The sequence below is a fragment of the Oncorhynchus nerka genome, linkage group LG25, assembly GCF_034236695.1.
Source record: "Oncorhynchus nerka isolate Pitt River linkage group LG25, Oner_Uvic_2.0, whole genome shotgun sequence".
NCBI classification, from domain to species: domain Eukaryota; kingdom Metazoa; phylum Chordata; class Actinopteri; order Salmoniformes; family Salmonidae; genus Oncorhynchus; species Oncorhynchus nerka.
Window position 1 is genome coordinate 13,458,664 of NC_088420.1, and position 22,539 is coordinate 13,481,202.

Here is a 22,539-nt window from a genome sequence, read left to right on the forward strand (position 1 = left end):
GCTAGGAAAAACTCCCTAGAAAGGCCAAAACCTAGGAAGAAACCTAGAGAGGAACCAGGCTATGTGGGGTGGCCAGTCCTCTTCTGGCTGTGCCGGGTGGAGATTATAACAGAACATGGCCAAGATGTTCAAATGTTCATAAATGACCAGCATGGTCGTATAATAATAAGGCAGAACAGTTGAAACTGGAGCAGCAGCACGGTCAGGTGGACTGGGGACAGCAAGGAGTCATCATGTCAGGTAGTCCTGGGGCATGGTCCTAGGGCTCAGGTCCTCCGAGAGAGAGAAAGAAATTATGACCTCCCTACAATGCCTGGGCATGCTCCTGATGAGGTGACGGATGGTCTCCTGAGGGATCTCCTCCCAGACCTGGACTAAAGCATCCGCCAACTCCTAGACAGTCTGTGGTGCAACGTGGCATTGGTGGATGGAGCGAGACATGATGTCCCAGATGTGCTCAATTGGGTTCAGGTCTGGGGAACGGGCGGGCCAGTCCATAGCATCAATGCCTTCCTCTTGTAGGAACTGCTGACACACTCCAGCCACATGAGGTCTTGCATTGTCTTGCATTAGGAGGAACCCAGGGCCAACCACACCAGCATATGTCTCACAAGGGGTCTGAGGATCTCATCTCAGTACCTAATGGCAGTCAGGCTACCTCTGGCGAGCACATGGAGGGATGTGCAGCCCCCCATAGAAATGCCACCCCACACCATGACTGACCCACCGACAAACCGGTCATGCTGGAGGATGTTGCAGGCAGCAGAAGGTTCTCCACGGCATCTCCAGACTCTGTCACGTCTGTCACATGTGCTCAGTGTGAACCTGCTTTAATCTGTGAAGAGCACAGGGCGCCAGTGGCGAATTTGCCAATCTTGGTGTTCTCTGAAAAATGCCAAACGTCCTGCACGGTGTTGGGCTGTAAGCAAAACCCCCACCTGTGGACGTCGGGCCCTCATACCACCCTCATGGAGTCTGTTTCTGACCGTTTGAGCAGACACATACACATTTGTGGCCTGCTGGAGGTCATTTTGCAGGGCTCTGGCAGTGCTCCTCCTGCTCCTCCTTGCACAAAGGCGGAGGTAGCGGTCCTGCTGCTGGGTTGTTGCCCTCCTACGGCCTCCTCCATGTCTCCTGATGTACTGGCCTCCATGCTCTGGACACTACGCTGACAGACACAGCAAACCTTCTTGCCACAGCTCGCATTGATGTGCCATCCTGGATGAGCTGCACTACCTGAGCCACTTGTGTGGGTTGTAGACTCCGTCTCATGCTACCACTAGAGTGAAAGCACCGCCAGCATTCAAAAGTGACCAAAACATCAGCCAGGAAGCATAGGAACTGAGAAGTGGTCTGTGGTCATCACCTGCAGAACCACTCCTTTATTGTTGGTGTCTTGCTAATTGCCTATAATTTCCACCTGTTGTCTATTCCATTTGCACAACAGCATGTGAAATGTATTGTCAATCAGTGTTGCTTCCTAAGTTTGACAGTGTGATTTATTGTCAATCAGTTTTGCTTCCTAAGTGGACAGTGTGATTGACTTGGAGTTACATTGTGTTGTTTAAGTGTTCCCTTTATTTTTTTGAGCAGTGTACAATATAGCAATTTTATTTTTTATTTTTAATTTTCAAAAACACTGGAATGGTAGATTTGCAGTGGAAGAATGTGCAAAGTAGAGATAGAAATAATGGGGGTTCAAAGGAGCAAAATAAATAAATAAATACAGTAGGGGGAGAGGTAGTTGTTTGGGCTAAATTATAGATGGGCTATGTACAGGTGCAGTAATCTGTGAGCTGCTCTGACAGCCGGTTCTTAAAGCTAGTGAGGGGGATAAGTGTTTCCAGTTTCAGAGATTTTTTCAGTTCGTTCCAGTCATTGGCAGCAGAGAACTGGAAGGAGAGGCGGCCAAAGTAAGAATTGGTTTTGGAGGTGACCAGAGAGATATACCTGCTGGAGCGCGTGCCACAGGTGGGTGCTGCTATGGTGACCAGCGAGGTGAGACAAGGGGGGACTTTACCTAACAGGGTCTTGTAGATGACCTGGAGCCAGTGGGTTTGGCGATGAGTATGAAGCGCGGGCCAGCCAATGGGAGCGTACAGGTCGCAGTGGTGGGTAGGAAATGGGGCTTTGGTGACAAAACCAAAATCAAGTCTATCACTGTGATAGACTGCATCCAATGTGATTGAATGGACCCCCTAAAGTTCCTTTTGATTTGATTACATTCATTTGGATCCCCATTAGCCGATGCCAATGGCAACAGCTAGGCTTACTGGGGTCTGACACATAACGAAAAGGACATTACAGAAGAATTACTTTACAATTTACATACATTTAAAAACATTAACATGTAGTGTGTGCATCTATCAGTTACACATACATGTCAGTACATACACACAACAAGTATGTCACATGTCAGTACATACACACAACAAGTACGTCACATGTCAGTACATACACACAACAAGTAGGTCACATGGGGGAGAGGCATTGTGCTGGTTTGCTGTTCACTTGTTCTATATGAGATGGAAAGGAGGTCCATGCAATCATGGCTCTGTATGATACTGGACTTTTCCTTGAATTTGTTCTGGACCTGGGGACTGTGAAAAGACCCCTGGTGGCATGTCTGGTGGGGTAAGTGTGTGTGTCTGTGTTGTGTGCAAACAATTTGGAATTTCCAACACGTTAATGTTTCATGTAAAAACAAGAAGTGATGCAGTCAGTCTCCTCAACTCTTAGCCAAGAGAGACTGTATTAATATTATTATTCATATTATTCATATTCATATTTGTATTAATATTAGCCCTATGATTACAATGAAGAGCCAGACGTGCCGCTCTGTTCTGGGCCAGCTGCAGCTTAACTAGGTCTTTCTTGGCAGCACTTGACCATGTGACTGAACAAAAATCAAGATAAGATAAGACTAGAGCCTAAAGGACTTGCTTTGTGGACTGTGTAAAAAAAAACAGCGCTTTTATTTTTATTACGGACAGACCTCTCCCCATCTTTACAACCATTGAATATATATGTTTTGACAGTTTACAATCTCAGGTAACACCAAGAAATGTAGTCTCCTCAACTTGTTCAACAGCCACAGCATTCATTACCAGATTCAGCTGAGGTCTAGAACTTAGGGAATGATTTGTAACAAATACAACGCTCTTAGTTTTAGAGATGTTCAGGAACAGTTTATTACTGGCTACCCATTCCATAACAGACTGCAACTGTTGGTTAAGGGTTTCAGTGACTTCATTAGCTGTGGCTGCTGATGAGCATGTGGTTGAATCATCGGCACACACGGACACACAGCCTTTGTTTCAAGCCAGAGGCAGGTCTCTTTCTTTAGGAGTACATTTTTTAAATATATATATTTTGTCATCAGTAGACAATGCAGAGAGAGCTTTCTACCATGACTGGTGCTAACAGGAACAACATTTATTTAGTTTTGAAAATAAAGAATAGTATCTTCAACTATGTACAAATTAAACTATTATTATCATGTTATAAGCATACGATGTAAAGAGTGATATACACTGAGTATACAATACACAACATGATGAAGGGGAGGAGACAGGTTAAAGAAGGAGTTTTAAGACTTGAGACAATTGAGACGTGGATTGTGTATGTATGTCATTCAGAGGGTGAATGGACAAGACTGTATTGTGTTACTGTGTTGGACTACTGTGTTACTGTACTGTAACGTGTTACTGTATTGGACTACAGTGTTACTGTACTGTAACGTGTTACTGTATTGTGTTGCTGTGTTACTGTATTGTGTTACTGTGTTACTGTACTGTAACGTGTTACGGTATTGGACTACTGTGTTACTGTACTGTAACGTGTTACTGTATTGTGATGCTGTGTTACTGTATTGTGTTACTGTGTTACTGTACTGTAACGTGTTACGGTATTGGACTACTGTGTTACTGTACTGTGTTGCTGTGTTACTGTGTTGGACTACTGTATTACTTTACTGTAACGTGTTACTGTACTGTGTTACTGTGTTACTGTACTGTAACATGTTACTGTATTGTGTTGCTGTGTTACTGTACTGTGACGTGTTACTGTATTGGACTACTGTGTTACTGTATTGTGTTTCTGTACTGTGTTACTGTATTGTAACGTGTTACTGTACTGTGTTACTGTGTTACTGTACTGTAACGTGTTACTATATTGGACTACTGTGTTACTGTACTGTAACGTGTTACTGTATTGTGTTACTGTGTTACTGTACTGTAACATGTTACTGTATTGGACTACTCCTAGGCTGTTGCACCCCAAAGACATCGGCTGATGTAAAAACGGCTTCATAAATACATTTGATTGATTAATATGTTTGTGTTTATTTAATTTTCAGAAAAGATAACTAACATTCCCTATTTTCTTCCGCCTTACCCCATCACTAGGGCTTTGTGATGTGCGCAATCATGCGAACCCCCCCCTCTGATCACAGACCCACAGTCTCTGTCACCTTGACTGGCCTCAGCGTGATCTCCTTCCTGTAGGAAAAGTGAGTCAGGTTGACCCGTGTGTACAGCCTCTCCCTGCGCTGGAGCAAGCTGTACAGAGACAGGGTGAACTTAGCCAGCACCAGGGTGCAGCCTATCTCCACCACCAGCATGGCTGTGTAGGATATCATCTGGGCCCTGCACTGCGAGGTCTTGCTCCAGGCCTGGCGGGTGTAGTAGGAGGGGGATGGGCGACGAGAAGGTGCTATGTTGGGACAGCTGAAGATCCTTGGCGTGGTCAGTGGATCTGTTGAATCTCTCTGGGTGGTTCTTGTGATGGTGGTTGTTGGGATAGTGGTCAAAAGTGTGGTGGTGTGTATTGGGGTTGAGACAGTGGTTGTGGTTGTGGCTAAGGTGGTTGTGGTTGTGGTTGTGGTTGTGGTAGGGGCTAAAGTGGTGGTTGTGGTAGGGGCTAAGGTGGTGGTTGTGGTAGGGGCTAAGGTGGTGGTTGTGGTAGGGGCTAAAGTGGTGGTTGTGGTAGGGGCTAAGGTGGTGGTTGTGGTAGGGGCTAAGGTGGTGGCTAAGGTGGTGGATGTGGTAGGGGCTAAGGTGGTGGTTGTGGTAGGGGCTAAGGTGGTGGTTGTGGTAGGGGCTAAGGTGGTGGTTGTGGTAGGGGCTAAGGTGGTGGTTGTGGTAGGGGCTAAGGTGGTGGTTGTGGTAGGGGCTAAGGTGGTGGTTATGGTAGGGGCTAAGGTTGTGGTTGTGGTAGGGGCTATGGTGGTGGTTGTGGTAGGGGCTAAGGTGGGGGTTGTGGTAGGGGCTAAGGTGGTGGTTGGGGTAGGGCCTAAAGTGGTGGTTGTGGTAGGGGCTAAGGTGGTGGTTGTGGTAGGGGCTAAGGTGGTGGTTGTGGTAGGGGCTATGGTGGTGGTTGTGGTAGGGGCTAAGGTGGTGGTTGGGGTAGGGGCTAAAGTGGTGGTTGTGGTAGGGGCTAAGGTGGTGGTTGTGGTAGGGGCTAAGGTGGTGGTTGGGGTAGGAGCTAAAGTGGTGGTTGTGGTAGGGGCTAAGGTGGTGGTTGTGGTAGGGGCTAAAGTGGTGGTTGTGGTAGGGGCTAAGGTGGTGGTTGTGGTAGGGGCTAAGGTGGTGGTTGTGGTAGGGGCTAAGGTGGTGGTTGTGGTAGGGGCTAAGGTGGTGGTTGTGGTGAGTGAAGGGATGGTGGTCAGAGGAGATACAGGACATATGAGCTGGTCCTCTTTGAGAGACATGATTTCTTGTCCCTTTAAATCCTCTGGCTGGTTACAGATCTCAGGAGTCATAGACTTGATCTTGCCAGGGTTTGCCTTCATCCAATTGAAGAGGGGGACCATCCTGCAGTCACAATGCCAAGTGTTGTTGTTTAAATAGACTTTGCTGAGTTTTGGTAAGGGGTCAAATACCTCCTCTGGAAGTGTCCCCAGGATATTATGAGCCAGTCTAAGGGTGGTTAGTGATGGCAGCTTTTCAAAGGTGTTTGCTTTCAATGATTTGATGTGGTTGTATTGAAGATTGAGTTCTGTTAGCTTCTCAAGGCCCTCAAAAGACTCTTCAGACACGGTTAACAATTGGTTGTTAGACAGATCCAACTTCTTGAGTTTCTTAAGAGGACTAAATACTCCCTGAGGAAGGCTGGTAAGACTGTTTCGACTGAGACTCAAATCAGTCAGCTTGGGCATCTCTCCAAAGAGGACAGGAGGTAGACTTGCAAGTTTATTTCCATTTAGTGTCAATGCTTTAAGCAGAGGAAAGCCCACAAATATTTCTGGAGGCAATTCAGTCAACATGTTATTGTCCAAAAGTATCTTGTTTAATTTGTCTTTATGTGGGAACAAATTGGCTGATATTGAAGTGATGTTGTTACTCTGTAGAGCGATCTCCTTTAAATTGGATAGATTTTCTAATATATCGTCAGGAATGGCGGTAAGTTGGTTCTCATAGAGCCTCAGTACCTCCAGTTTGTGCAGCTTCGAGAACAGGGCGGAGGACACAGAACTGAGGTCGTTTTTGGCCAGATGGAGGGCCCGAAGGTTTTCTAGGTCATCAAATGTCCCCTCCTCAATGGTGTCAATCTTGTTAATGTGCAATTGGAGTTCTCTCAGTTTCTTAAGGCCATCAAACAATCCTTTCTCCAGACTACGGATATTGTTGTGTTTCAGCAGAAGTTCTTCCAGGTTGTGCAGGTCTTGGAAGACATCTACAGACAAGGATGTTAGTGGGGTATTGGAGATCTCAATATGCTTGAGGTTGACCAATCCCTCGAAAGCACCGTTCTCTACGGACACAGTGGGGGTGTTGATGAATGCTACCTTTTCCAGCTTCAGGTTGGTGGCGAAGGCCCCCTTTGGGATGACAGTGATGTTACTGTCCACAAAGAAGACCTCTGTGACACCTGCTTTCAGACTTACTGGGATCTGTGTCACGTCCATGCCATAAACATCCTGGTTTTCTTTGGAACAGTCCTTCTGACAGGACTGAGATGAATACCCAATCAGTAAAGGTAGGAGACAGATGAAGGTGTGTCCTCCAGTCATTTTTCCTGAAAATATATAAAACATTTCATGGTAAGATTTTGTTTTTGATATTGCAAATAACTTGATATATTCACCTTCATATTACTGATTCACAGAGAAAAACATCGGATACCTGCAGAAAAACGAAAAATGCTAAGCAGAGCAATGACGGTATACTGTACAGGCTAGTCAACTTTTTCATGTAAGTGACGTCTGACACGAAAGGAAACAGCCATACCTGATGATTTCCTCTCGTCTTGAGGTTTATAATCGACAGAGGCGAGTAAGACAGTTATAGAGAGAGTCAGGCAAACACACCGTTATATAGTTTACTCCTGTTAATCAGCTTATCTAAGTCCCACAGCAAGCTTCTAGTGTGATATCGTGGGGCGTGAATAGAGAACCCTCTGCTTTCAGAGATAAGAAGGAACAGAGGCCTAAGCCCATAGAACACACATTGGGGAGGTGAATGTACATATTCATAAACTAGCAGGTTCATAAAGTAGTAGGTAGAAGAGTTTATATCCTTCATTTAGGAATGTTTAGGTGGCAATGTCTTCATTTACCTGCCGAAAGTTGGCGGAAAGCTTACATGCTGCATTATTCAAGATAGCCTATGAAGCCCTAAACCAGCTCTCTTGCAGTTGTGTATAATTGCGTGTTTAGTTGTTTACTTCCCGTTTCCTGTCTGTTTGAATTTAGCCTCATGTGTCCTCCACCACCACTCAGTAGCACCATTCTGCATTGGCAGCTTTCTTACCAAAATACTACAGGTACAATCAAATGTTCCTTTGTCAAACCAGGGCCTGGCTAGAACGAATCAGTTGGACGGGCATTTGATTTTATGAGACCTCCTTGCGCTCACAAACTATTTTAATTGGTTTTATAGTAAAGACGTAATTTATCTATAAAAATGCATTACCTTCCTAGAGTCGATATCTGCTCCCCCAGAAATCGAATTAGCATAATAATTAAATATCCCCATAAAAAAGCTGTCAGTTTAAGCTAGAGATATCTGTTGGATGCGTCTCAACCCATCGCATCAGCCGATGTCGGACTTCCGCATATGCGGTGAAAGGTGACAGAGCTAGATCGGTGTTTGTCAGACAATGAGACATCCCACAAATCGGTCTTCTCCCAAAATTGTCTGTAGTGAACTCCTCTGTGGAAAGATGAGACTCTCCCAAACACGATGGTGTACTCCATTTTGCTCAGCGACCCTCGCAAGCGTCTTGGGATTCTTCTGAAGTCGGTACAGCCGATCTGCCAACTTCTGTCTGTAGTTTCCCAACAGTTTGGGCTACACACTAATAAGGTGAGACTCTCACGGACACGTATATATGTGGGTTGTTTTGATCTAGGACTCCCACAGGCCTCAGAAAACAATCTTGAAAAAATGAATGGAAGTACAGTATATATGGAGACTGTTCAGTTTTTAAAAATAAGGGGTTAAATACAATAAAAATAACAAATGTTTCCTGATATTTCTTATATCTCTCAGATATAGGACAGACACTTCAGAACAAACTTCCTTTTGATATTTTTGGAGGACAATCTGTTGATCCATGTAGTGAATCTGTTATTCAATGTGTTTGTATGGGCTAATAGCAATAAGTTCAAAACTTATTTTTCATCAAATCATTTTTTATATACAGTGCCAGTCAAAAGATTGGACACACCTACTCATTCAATGTTTTTTCTTTATTTTTATTATTTTCTATATTGTAGAATAATATTGAAGACATCACAGCACTTAGTGCGACTATCATTTATTTTTCAACAGGACAATGACCCAAAACACACCTCCAGGCTGTGTAAGGGCTAATTGACCAAGGAGAGTGATGGAGTGTAGCATCTGATGACCTGGCCTCCACAATCACTCGACCTCAACCCATTTGAGATGGTTTGTGATGAGTTGGACTGCAGAGTGAAGGAAAAGCAGCCAACAAGTGCTCAGCATATGTGGGAACTCCTTCAAGACTGTTGGAAAAGTATTCCTCATGAAGCTGGTTGAGAGAATGCCAAGAGTGTGCAAAGCTGTCATCAAGGCAAAGGACAGCTACTTTGAAGAATCTAAAATCTAAAATAGATTTTGATTTGTATCACTTTTTTGGTTACTACATGATTCCATATTTTTAATTTCATAGTGTTGATGTCTTCACTATTATTCTACAATGTAGAAAATAGTAAGAAATCAAAATAAACATTGGATGAGTAGGTGTTTCCAAGCCTTTGACTGGTACAGTATATTTTTTCGATAATTCACCCCCTCTTCCCCTTTTATGGGTTAATGTGGCATGAACACAACCAGTCATTATGTTTTCATCTGATTGGTTTGACAATCACAGTTACCTTCTCACATTCATCCAAAATAATTCCAGCATCTGAACAGTGCATTGTGCAACTGCCAATTCGAAAGTGGCTAAAACTATCTCACTGGAGAAAGAGTCTGAGCGAGCAAAACAGCTCCCCTCTGGCTTACTACATGTTGCCCATGTATCCGATGCTGTCTGGCCAAAAAGAGTATGACATGCCATAATATTTCTGTCCAGACAGAATCAGATACATGGGCTACACATACGGAGACAGAGGGGTGCTGTTTCGCTCACTCGGATGCTTTATCTGAAATTGATGCAACTTTGTGTCGGTGCAAGTCACGGTCAGATTTTGCCCATCCCAATATTTTATTTTGCTGGGCAAGGAGGTATGGTAGACACTGTGACACTGCATGTTTGACACAGGACCGGCATGACGGGAGGGCCTTAGAGGGGCCTGGCCTTGTGTCAAACAGGCAGTTTCACAGTTTTCCCCAGAGGAGAGGGATTGATGCTTATGCAACGGAAATACTGTATATTGTAATATATAATACTGCTAATACAATGCGAATCACTATATTCAATATTCAAATGTATTGTGACTTATGTACAATATTATATTGTTATTGTTCAATTCATCAGTTATTTTGAAGAGAAATTGTCTTCAAGAGGCCAATGCTGTCAGAAATGAAAGGCCCGGGACAAGGCCTAATATCTTTTTCCATAATGAACAAAAGTGATTAAGGCCTATTCTTTATGAGCAATTTCATGTAGCCTAGGTAGGTATACTGTATTACTGTTTTTTATTTGATTTAACCCTTATTTTACCAGATAAGTTTGTATATTACTGATTTTTATTTTATTTTGCCCTTATTTTACCAGGAAGGTTTGCAGAAATTCACATCCTGCAGCTCTAACTCCAAAATGATTTGGGACACTGTAAAGTCCATGGAGAACAAGAGCACCTCGTCCCAGCTGCCCACTGCACTGAGGCTAGGTAACACGGTCACCACTGATAAATCCATGATAATCGAAAATGTCAATAAGCATTTCTCACTGGCCGGCCATGCCTTCCTCCTGGCTACTCCAACTCTGGCCAACAGCTCCACCTCCCCCGTAGCTACTCACCGAAGCCTCCCCAGCTTCTCCTTCTCCTTCCCTATATCCAGACAGCAGATGTTCTGAAAGAGCTGCAAAACCTGGACCCGTACAAATCAGCTGGGCTAGACAATCTGGACCCTCTCTTTCTAAAACTATCCGCCACCATTGGTTGCAACCCCTATTACCAGCCTGTTCAACCTCTCTTTCGTATCGTCCGAGATCCCTAAAGATTGGAAAGCTGCCATGCTCATCCCCCTGTTCAAAGGGGGTGACACCCTAGACCCAAATTGTTACAGACCTATATCCATCCTGCTCTGCCTCTCTAAAGTCTTCGAAAGCCAAGTTAATAAACAGATCACTGACCATTTCGAATCCCACTGTACCTTCTCCGCTGTGCAATCCGGCTTCCGAGCCGGTCACGGGTGCACCGCAGCCACGCTCAAGGTACTAAACGATATCATAACCGCCATCGATAAAAGACAGTACTGTGCAGCCGTCTTCATTGACCTGGCCAAGGCTTTCGACTCTGTCAATCACCGTATTCTTATCGGCAGACTCAATAGCCTTGGTTTTTCTAATGACTGCCTCGCCTGGTTCACCAACTACTTTGCAGACAGATTTCAGTGTGTCAAATCGGAGGGCATGTTGTCCGGACCTCTGGCAGTCTCTATGGGGGTACCACAGGGTTCAATTCTCGGGCTGACTCTTTTGTCTGTATATATCAATGATGTCACACTTGCTGCGGGCAATTCCCTGATCCACCTCTACGCAGACGACACTATTCTGTATACTTCTGGCCCTTCCTTGGACACTGTGCTAACTATCCTCCAAACGAGCTTCAATGCCATACAACACTCCTTCCGTGGCCTCCAACTGCTCTTAAACAACAGTAAAACCAAATGCATACTTTTCAACCGTTCGCTGACCGCACCCGCCCTCCCGACTAGCATCACCACCCTGGACGGTTCCGACCTAGAATATGTGGACAACTATAAATACCTAGGTGTCTGGCTAGACTGTCAACTCTCCTTCCAGACTCATATTAAACATCTCCAATCAAAAATCTAATCTAGAATCGGCTTTCTATTTCGCAACAAAGCCTCCTTCACTCACGCCGCCAAACATACCCTAGTAAAACTGACTATCCTACCGATCCTCGACTTCTGCGATGTCATCTACAAAATAGCTTCCAATACTCTACTCAGCAAACTGTATGCAATCTATCACAGTGCCATCCCTTTTGTTACCAAATCACCTTATACCACCCACCACTGCGACCTGTATGCTCTAGTCGGCTGGCCCTCGCTACATATTCGTCGCTAGACCCACTGGCTCCAGGTCATCTATAAGTCTATGCTAGGTAAAGCTCAGCCTTATCTCAGTTCACTGGTCACGATAACAACACCCACCCGTAGCACACGTTCCATCAGGTATATCTCACTGATCATCCCCAAAGCCAACACCTCATTTGGCCCCCTTTCCTTCCAGTTCTCTGCTGCCAGTGACTGGAACGAATTGCAAAAATCGCTGAAATTGGAGACTTTTATTTCCCTCACCAACTTTAAACATCAACTATCTGAGCAGCTAACCGATCGCTGCAGCTGTACATAGTCCATCTGTAAATAGCCCACCCAATCTACCTACCTCATTCCCATAATGTTTTTATTTTATTTACTTTTCTGCTCTTTTGCACACCAGTATCTCTACTTGCACATCATCATCTGCTCATTTATGACTCCAGTGTTAATCTGCTAAATTATAATTATTCGCTCCTATGGCCTATTTATTGCCTACCTCCTCATGCCTTTTGCTCACACTGTATATAGTGCTCACACTGTATTTCTTTTTCTACTGTGTCATTGACTTGTTTATTGTGTTATTGGCTTGTTTATTGTTTACTCCATGTGTAACTCTGTGTTGTTGTCTGTGTCACACTGCTTTGCTTTATCTTGGCCAGGTGGCAGTTGCAAATGAGAACTTGTTCTCAACTAGCCTACCTGGTTAGATAAAGGTGAAATAAAAAAATAAATTTATATATATATATATTACTGGTATACCGGTATAATTATTACTATAATTAAGCATTAACAAACTCTCATTCATTCACTGCCAGCGGGAGATACCAAAAAAGTATTTGTATCTGTTGATACACACAAAGACAAATGTATACCAGATCTATACAGATCCCTGCTCTTGTGCGCCAAAGGAATTTGATTTGGGAGCCAAATTGAAGTTCACCCAGCTCCCAGCATGCTCAAGTTTCATGGATAACAGATTTGAAGTGTGAAGTCGACAAAGTAGGAGATCTTCTTCTGTTTCAAGTTGTCCGTTTTAACTTAGCTAATAGCTATTTGTGGATAAGTATTTTTTATTTGCTTGAAAGCACATTATTAGTTTTACTCCTAAATACACACAAATAACAAGTTAGAGAGTTTAAGTTAACTTTTTTTCTGTTCAACTACCTAGCTAGCTAGCTACATTTGGTCAGTCTGACTAGCTATTCAGCCAATACTCAGTTTTCCCTGATAAATATAGCTATTGTCTAGGTTAATATGTGTTTTCTAATCGTAATGTGTTTGTTTTCTAGGTACAGTAGCTGTGTGACAAATAACTAGCCTAATGCTATTTAGTCCTACTATTTTAGCCTAGTTAGCTAGTCAACTAACCTTGCTTTAGCCTCTGGATTTTATGGTTTGTGAAATTTTGTTGAGCATGACAGATCAAATATAACTTATTATGTGTCTACTAGATGGGAGTGTTTTATAGTCTACTCTAATGAAGTGTAAAAACCATTGGTTGATTTGTGACCCACTGCAGTATACAGTTGAGATTCACATTCCGCCGCTAAATACCATCAGCGAGCATTAGACACATGGAATGTACAAGGTTAAAGTCAGAATCTCGCCCACACACAACCAGTGGGTGCCAAGGTAATTGCAGAGCTCTTTTAATGTGAACCCCAGCCAACCTCATCATGAAACCTTGGCATAAACCCATCTGATCATGAATCTCTGTTGTAGCCTACTCAGAATGCAATCCAAATTTGATTTGTGTGTTGACTTCTCACTCCAATAGCCAGGACTCAGTTTTCCTGAAAAACAAGTGTTCGTGATGTGCAACTTGATTAAATACTGAAGAAGAGAAGTTGAATGCCCTCACATCAATTGAACACATTGTTGTCGTTAAAATGTAATTTTTAATACACTGTGCCACACAATGAACCCTTGTCTCTTAAGCATTTCAGAATATCACTAATATGTAGCATATTTATTAAATATAACAGTCAGTCATTTTACTTGATTTGTGTGCGTGAAGCATAACCATTTGCAATGAGATGAAATCAGCCTACAGTGCATTCAGAGAGCTACTTACGTAGACATTTTCTAAAAACCTGTTTTTGCTTTGTCATTCTAGGGTATTATGTGTAGATTCCATTTTAGAATAAGGCAGTAACGTAACAAAATGTGGAAAAAAGTGAAAGGGTCTGAATACTTTCTGAATACACTGTATATCTATTAATTAGTGCAATAAGTATTGATATAAAAATTACACAATAACAAGCCTAATTTCAGTTAGTAAATCATAGAAAGAATGCTTTACTTGAAAATCAACAGGTATGTGATTAGATATATTTTGAACATTTGTTCAGTATGAAGTATTTGTCCAGTATTGGAAAGAAAAACATGCATGGCATTTTGTGCATACCATCCATGTCATTTTCATGTGATTATTGTTACAGTTTATTTTTATTTTTTTGGTGCAAAACATCAGACCACAGCAAGCTTGCTAAAGAGCTTCAAGAGGGACTTAGTAATCATATTATGGAATCCCAATCAGAGCCACTTATTCCATCAGAGTGGACTTTCCCAAAAGTCAGGGCCAAGCTCGTCTGTCCTTGGTCATGGGTTCTTAATAGAGACATGTTAGCACAAGGGTTCCTGTGCTAACATGTTTGGGAAAAAACACATCAGAATGTTATTTGCTCTGGCATGTTCAGCATTATTGTACAGTACACCTCCTATGTGGTGCTCAGGCCTCTGGGCCAGTCTAGATGACTGAGTTGTTTTTGTTCCTGCGGCCAAGATTGCGGCTGCCTCTCTTGTTCCTCCTCCAACAGACGCAGCAGACGATGAGACTGGTGATGACAGCAGTGCAGACTACCGCTGTGATAAGGATCTGCGTGTTCCTGGACACGCCCTCTCCGTTCCCCCGCCCACTACCGGTGTCCTCCCCCTGCTCCTGGGTGGGTGTGGCCTCTGCAGCAGGAGAGGGGGTGCTTGTCTTGGGAGGGGGGGTGTGGGGTTTCCTCCTCTTCTCTGTGGGGGCGATATCAGGGACGGCTGTCGTAGTATCCTGCATCAGCTCGTCGTTGGTCAGGTTGGCTATGCTGTAACCTCTCAGGGCAGAGGGCGTGAGGCACACCACAGCACTGAGGTTGGTCTTGGTGGGGTGCCGTGTAAGCCAGTCGCGCAGTGGCACAATATCCTGGTCGCACCTCCAGGGGTTGTCAGCCAGCAACACCTCATTGGCCACTGTTAGGGTGCTGAGGAGCTCTGAGGGCAGATTGGGTAGGGAGTTGTTGTGGAGGACCAGCTGGCCAAGTTGGGTCTGGCCCTGGAGAAGCCCTGCGGGGAGGGAGCTGATGTAGTTGTGCTTGAGGGAGATGTTGACCAGCTTGGGCAGACCCTGGAAGGTCCCTTCCCGCAGGCTGGTGAGGAGGTTGGTGTGCAGGGACACTTCCCCCAGCTCGGCCAGTCCACTGAAGGCCCTGGGGGACACAGAGCTGATCTGGTTCCGGCTCAGCACAAGCAGACGTAGCTGGGTCAGGTTGCTGAAGGTTTTGCCCTCCAGGCGTGTCAGCCGGTTGTCATACAGCCATAGCTCCTTCAGAGCCATGGGCCCAAAAACCCCTGCGGACAGACTCTGGAGCTCATTCTCATACAGGGAGATCTGGGCCAAGTTTGGGAGGTTGAGGAAAATCCCCTGTGGGAGGGAAGTCAGCCGGTTGCTGGAGAGATAAAGCTTCTGCAGGCTCTGCAGCTGGGAGAACAGGTTAGCGGAGAGATGAGTGATGTCGTTATCCTGCAGAGAAATCTCCTCCAGGCTCACCAGGTCATCCAACGCTCCGGCAGGAATCTCCCTGAGAGCGTTCCGGTTCAGACGCAGGGATTTGAGATTTCTCAGGCCCCTGAAGGTGTCCCTTGAAAGCTGACTGATGTTATTCCTGGCTAGGGAGAGATGCTGCAGCTCAGTGACAGAGCGAAAGGCCTCCTCAGGTACAGACGTGATGAGGTTCTTGCTAATGTCCATGGTCCTAAGAGCAGTGAGGGAGTTGAGCCAGGCAGGGCGGAGCACCAGGAGCTTGTTGCCGCTCAGAGTCAGAGATTCCAGCTTCACCAGATTTAGAAACAGGGCCTCAGGCAGGTCATTCAGCTCAGTGCCGGTGAAGCCCAGGGCACCCAGGTTATGACTGAGGTCAAAGGTGCCAGGGAACACCTCTCTGATCCCAGTGTCTTTGACCACAAAGATGCCAAGGGCCTCGGCAAAAGTAGCCAAGTCATGGGGTTTGAGAGCGGTAATGTTGGTGTTGGAGATGTAGAAGGTGGTGGTAGAGTCAGGCACTGAGGACGGGAACTCTGTGATTGACCTGCCTTGGCAGAGGATTTTGCTGTCTCTGCACTGGCATCCATTTGGGCACACTCCAAGAACTCCACTGATGGAAAAGAGGAGGAGAAAGGGGTAGAGGTTGATTGACAGGTCCATTGATGTTCCTAGAAAAGAGGAAGAGGGGTTAGCTTTGTTTGATGCAAACACAAACAAAATGTCAAGTTTATAAAGCAGTATGTGTTTGCACGTGACACTAAACAAAAAATCCACTAAGTAAAATAAGATGTAATAAATTAAATGATTGATGTGAAAAATGCTTCAAACAAATAAAGCTGCATCATAATTTCTTGAAATTGTGTTTTGTAAAATTGGTTTTATGTGGATATAAGACCATGGGAGGGTGCAGGCCAAAGAGACTAGCCTATCGTCTAGTACTGGAATCTTAAATATCTGTTGACTTAGGGGCAATCGGCAGTTGCTATCTCCATTTTTTGTACTTGTTTATTAATGATACAAAACATCTCATTCTAAAATGATGGGCGTTAATATGGGGTTGGTTCCCCCATTGCTGCTATAACAGCCTCCACTGTTCTGGGAAGGCTTTCCACTAGATGTTGGAACATTGCCTCAGGGACTTGCTTCCATTCAGCCACAAGACCATTAGTGAGGTCAGGCACTGATGTTGGGCGATTAGGCCTGGCTCGCAGTCAGCGTTCCAATTCATCCAAAAGGCGTTCGATGGGGTTGAGGGCAGGGCTCTGTGCAGGCCAGTCAAGTTCTTCCACACCAATCTCGACAGACCATTTCTGTATGGACCTCACTTTGTGCACAGGGGGAATTGTCCTGCTGAAACAAGAAAGGGTCTTATTTACTGGAGTGTTAAGACTTTACCTCACTGGAACTAAGGGGCCCATTCCATGACAAACAGCCCCAGACCATTATTCCTCCTCCACCAAACTTTACAGTTGGCACAATGCATTGGGGTAGGCTGCGTTCTCCTGGCATCCACCAAACCCAGATTCGTCCATCGGACTAGCAGAGAGTGAAGCACGATTCATCACTCCAGAGAACGCGGTTCCACCTCTTCCAGAGTCCAATGGCGGCGAGCTTTACACCACTCCAACCAACGGTTTGCATTGCACATTGTGATCGTAGGCTTGTGTGCTGCTGCTCGGCCATGGAAACCCATTTCATGAAACTCCTGAAGAACAGTTCTTGTGCTGACATTGCTTACAGAGGCAGTTTGGAACTCGGTGAGTGTTGCAACCGAGGACAGGCAATTATTACGCGCTTCAGCATTCTGTGAGCTTGTGTGGCTTACCACTTCCCGGCTGAGCTGTTGTTGCTCCTAGTCGTTTCCACTTCACAATTACAGCACTTACTGTTGACCAGGGAAGCTCTAGAAGGGCAGACATTTGACTAATTAACTTGTTGAAAAGGTGACATCCTATGGCGGTGCCACATTGAAAGTCATTGAGCTCATCAGTAAGGCCATTCTACTGCCAATGTCTGTCTATCAAGATTGCATGGCTGTGTGCTCGATTTTATACACCTACAAGCAAAGGGTGTGTCTAAAATAGCCGAAACCACTGATGTGAAGGGGTGTCCACATACTTTTGTATATGTATTGTATGTAACCATTGATTCTTGAAGAATATAACTTATAAATGCCTCATGAACTCTGTCACAAAATATAAGCTTGTTTTAATCCAATGTTTGTAAACAAAGTAAATGTAAACAAACAATAGCCTCAAAAAATGAATAAAACTATAATGTTGATATCATAGATGGTCAATCCTTGCGTCTGCCCATGAATTTGAGAGTGGTTACATTTCTCCAGCCCCACTCCTCAGCTTTTTATCGAAACAGGGGAGGGGATCCACTTTGTTATTGTTTCAACTGCTTAGTCCCCATTTAATAGTACTTCATCGTTGGACGGAATGGGACGGTTAACCTAATATGAGTATCACACCTTTCTATTCAAACGAGGGTAAACTGAAAGTACGACCATACATTCATAGTTTACAAGAAACTGTGTGTGATAGGCTACATAAGAATGGCATGTTTTGGTTTTCATGTTTCTCTATCTTTGAAAAAAGAGAATATGTAGTGTTGTTCTATGTGGTTGGTATTTAATATGAAGTTTTCAGCATATTTTTATTTTTTTATTTTATTTTATTTTTTACATATTTTACCATGTCACAGTCTGTTCTGATGCTGTCTTTTACATGGTCTGAAACGCCAAGTGTTTTCACAACACTCTTTGGGTGTTTCAGAGTACTTTAATTATATTTTGAAATACATTCGGTGTATCCAGTGGTGGACAAAGTACCCAATTGTCATACTTGAGTAGAAGTATAGATACCGTAATAGAAAGTTACTCAAGTAAAAGTGAGAGTCACCCTGTAAAATACTTACTTGAGTAAAATTCTAAAAGTATTTGGTTTTAAATATACTTAAGTATCAAGGGTAAATGTAATTGCTAAAATATACTTAAGTATCAAAAGTAAAAGTATAAATCACTTCAAATTCCTTATATTAAGCAAAGCAAACAGCATAATTTTCTTGTTTTAAAAATGTACGGATAGCCAGGGGCACACTCCAATACTCTGATATTATTTTCAAAAGATGCATTTGTGTTTAATGAGTCCGCCAGACCATAGGCAGTAGAGATGACCGTGTATTCTCTTTATAAGTGCGTACATTTTAAAATGTTCCTGTTCTGCTAAGCATTCAAAATGTAATGAGTACTTTGGGTTGTCAGGGAAAATGTGTGGTTCTATGTCTTTGTTGTACATGTTTTGTGGTCAAACTGGTGGCAGTTATGAAAAAAGACAATAGTTGGAAGAGTTCATTGAAAATAATGCCATTGTTGATTATATGTTCACTTTTCAGGCTGTTGTCTCTAAACCATATGGTCTATCCACTAGAAAATCATGGATAATATGGACACAGATATAAAATAAAATGAATACTATGTATGAATACATTTTTTAAAAGTTATTCAAGTACAAATTAGCTAAATTACCATAAATTACCTGTTAATTACCAAAATTACAGAAGATTCCGGTAACTTTGATAAATCACCGGTAGCTTTGCAACCCTAGTTAGCAGACACTCATATGTAGAGCCACTCGAGTAAGTGCTTCAAATAAGGAAAATGAAACCACCTCAAATATCGTTAGGAAAAACGTCAAAAATAAGTGCACTACTAACATGTTATTAATTGAATGAAAGGTAAAAAGTTGCAAAGTACCAGTAAAAGAAGTGCAAAATTCAACATAAAATATAAAACATTTATGTGTGGCTTAGTTCACCACCAAGTGCTATAGTTGGAGGATGGCCACGCCAAAGCCATAGCAGACTGGATGACTGCAGCTGTCTGGGGCTGTGGACTGTTTCAATTGTTTATAATGACAGAGGAGGCAGCTTTTACCACCCACTGGGCACAGACGTCAATTCAACGTCTATTCCACGTTGATTCAACGTCATTTCTTTGCAATTACATTGAAACAACGTTGATTCAACCAGTGTGTGCCCAGTGGAAATGCTCTACCAATATTAGAGTCCGTTTGGTTTCGGGCTCTCTCCATAAGGACCCTGGTTCGTTATTAAAATCAAATGGCAGCAGAATGCTATTTTCTGTGTGGCTAGGACGTATTAAAACCTCTACAGGATTGGTGGGTCCCCCACGGGACGGTTGAGCTAATGTTGGCTAATGCGATTAGCATGAGGTTGTAAGTAACAGAAAGCTTAAGCTTAAATTCTTGTTAATCCAATTTACAGTTGCTATTACAATGAAATAATACCATGCTATTGTTTGAGGAGAGTGCACAGCTATGAACTTGAAAAGTTATTAATAAACCAATCAGGCACATTTGGACAGTTGAACAGAAATGCAATGGTTCATTGGATCAGTCTAAAACTTTACACATACACTGCTGCCACCTGGTGGCCCAAAACCTAAATTGCGTCTGGAATAATACATTATGGCTTTTCTCTTGCAATTCAAAGAAGATGGTACAAAAAAATACAAAAAACGCATGTTTTTGTCTTTGTATTATCTTTTACCAGATCTGATGTGTTATATTCTCCTACATTCATTTCACATTTCCACAAACTTCAAAGTGTTTCCTTTCAAATGGTATCAATAATATGCATATCCTTACTTCAGGTCCTGAGGTACAGGCAGTTAGATTTGGGTATGTAATTTTAGTCGAAAATGGAAAAACAGGGGCGGATCCTTATTAAGATGTATTTCCAAGGCAGCATGTTTGTCCTTCCATTGAACACAGCCACAGAGGAATTGTTTTTATTCAGGCCATGTATTCCTGGTGTTTCCCCAGATGTTACCCATTTCAATACATTTTCAGTTCAGTTAGTATGTAGCCTATTTGCTTAGAGTTATAATAACATAGTTATAGTTTATTATCAAAATATCGGTGTCATATCATATGACTGCGACTAGATTTTGATAACTTTTGTCCTCATCAAAAACATAGCAACCTGTGTGGGTGTGTATGTAACATGCTGCTCCCCATGGGACATAATGACAACCACTGGAACTTGGTCAGTATTGACTATAGCAGCGGTATAATGACAGAATCATTCCCTGACTTTATCTCTGACTCTTAGGCAGATGTTTCATCTGAAGAAACTGTAGTTGAACATTATCCTATCGCAGTTCCCCTTTAAGTGTTGGGAGGAAAGACATGACAGACATTATTTAACAGCACCATTGGCCAGCAGAGGTCATTCTGAGGTTATGAATCGCAACACAAGCACTATTTTGCCATTCGATAGTATGCCATAAATAAGGTAGAATCACTACCGTATTGCAGTAACACACAGAATAATCTGAAAATGGTGTCTATTTTATATGCCTCTTCTGACTCCTCAGCAATATTCAATTCTTAAGGTCCCTATTTGAAAGAGCGCTGACATTTAAAACCACGACTCCTCTCTGATATAATCTGTCCCAGTTTCACCAAACCACAGTCTGGAGTGGGCTGGAACTTTCTACAGTATAATGGCTAAAACATTTCCAGTTCACCATTAATTGCTGAGATCGTTTTCCCCCCGATTTCCTGGACTGAATTATCAGCAATTTGCCTGTCACAAAAGATCCGTCCAGCAAAAAGGAGGGTGAGCATATGTGGAAAGTTACACAGACTAACAATATCACAGAGGTAATAGAAAGTGACATGAATGATTTTTTAAATGAAAGTTCCTGAACAAAATCTGTTATGGGCTGAAAGTGGAGTTTCAGTTCTCTTCAAAAACAAATTTCTATTCAGATTCCCACATCATTTGCAAATAGTAAGACCCCAAAATAGTACCGTTTTTTAATTCAACTAGGCAAGTTTGTTATTTACAATGACGGCCTACCCCGGCAGCGCTGGGCCAATTGTGCGCCACCCTCTGAGACTCCCAATCACGGCCGGATGTGATAAAGCCTGGATACGAAACTGGGACTGTAGTGACGCCTCTTGCTCTGAGATGCAGTGCCTTAGACCTCTGCGCCACTCGGGAGCTCATTTTAAGTTATTCAAGTTGGGTCACAGCCCAATGATTTATTGATGGTTACAGAAAACCACACTTAAAAGTCGTCTACTTTATAATCACAATGATAGCTTTGGTTTTGCTTGGACAATTAAAAGTTCACAATAAAGTTTAGAAAACACTTGATGAGTATTAAGTGGTGTCCTGCTAACTATTGTAAAACAAGATGCTGTAGTCTACGTGGTAAAGAAGAGCTTACCTTGTACAGTACTTGGCAGAGGAGTGAACTGGGAAATGAGTTGGTGGGGGCCGTCTGTTATCTTTTATCCTCTCTCGTCACTATGCCTCTTCTCGTCAGACTGTCTGATATGATTTAAATAGAGATTCCAGTCTCATCCAGAACCACACATCATCACCTTGTTCTACTCTTCGTCATCAGGTCCATCATTCTCATCAATATTTCCTCCCTTGCTTGCAACGCCCTGTGCTCTTTCTCTCTCTGTCATACCCTCTCTCACACATTTTTGGGAAGTGTGGTGGAGGGGAAAGCCCCACCCTTTCTGTAAATGGGCTGGGTTTGTATTTGTGTGAGTGTGTGTTTGGGATTATTTGCATGAATGTGTGTTCCTTGGAGCGTGTTTGTGTGGAATTGTTGCATGCGATATGAATGTATATGCACGTGTGTTAGACACTGACATTGAGCTTTCGATATGGGTTAGAGGGGCTGCCCAATTTACCGATGACCAAAAGCCTGATCATGTTCCCCACATAAGAGGGGCCGGCCCAGGGATTCTTCTCATGCATAGCTCAGAGGCGTACAGAAACACTAGCCTAGAGATCAATCCAAACAGATAACCACTGTAACTGGAATGACTTCAGAACAAAAATGTTATAATCCTTGAGTGGCCCAGCCAAAGCCCAGACTTGAATCCCATTGAAAATCTGTGGAAAGACTTGAAGATTGCTGTTCACCAACGCTCCCCATCTAACCTAACAGAGCTTGAGGAAATCTGTAAGGAAGAG

General features: G+C 43.3%; 1 protein-coding gene across 1 annotated transcript; it reads right to left on the bottom strand.

Moving 5' to 3' along the window:
* Positions 1 to 2,939: 2,939 nt before the first annotated feature.
* LOC115109047 (uncharacterized) lies at positions 2,940 to 22,032 on the bottom strand. The gene is made up of 5 exons (XM_065009918.1): positions 21,776 to 22,032; positions 14,464 to 16,178; positions 10,435 to 10,505; positions 7,230 to 7,303; positions 2,940 to 7,017 (listed from the first exon to the last, which is right to left on the bottom strand). The coding sequence occupies exons 2-5, from the start codon at positions 16,168 to 16,170 to the stop codon at positions 4,448 to 4,450; spliced, it is 4,422 nt and encodes a 1,473-aa protein (XP_064865990.1). The 5' UTR covers positions 16,171 to 16,178; positions 21,776 to 22,032; the 3' UTR covers positions 2,940 to 4,447.
* Between the last annotated feature and the right edge of the window lie 507 nt (positions 22,033 to 22,539).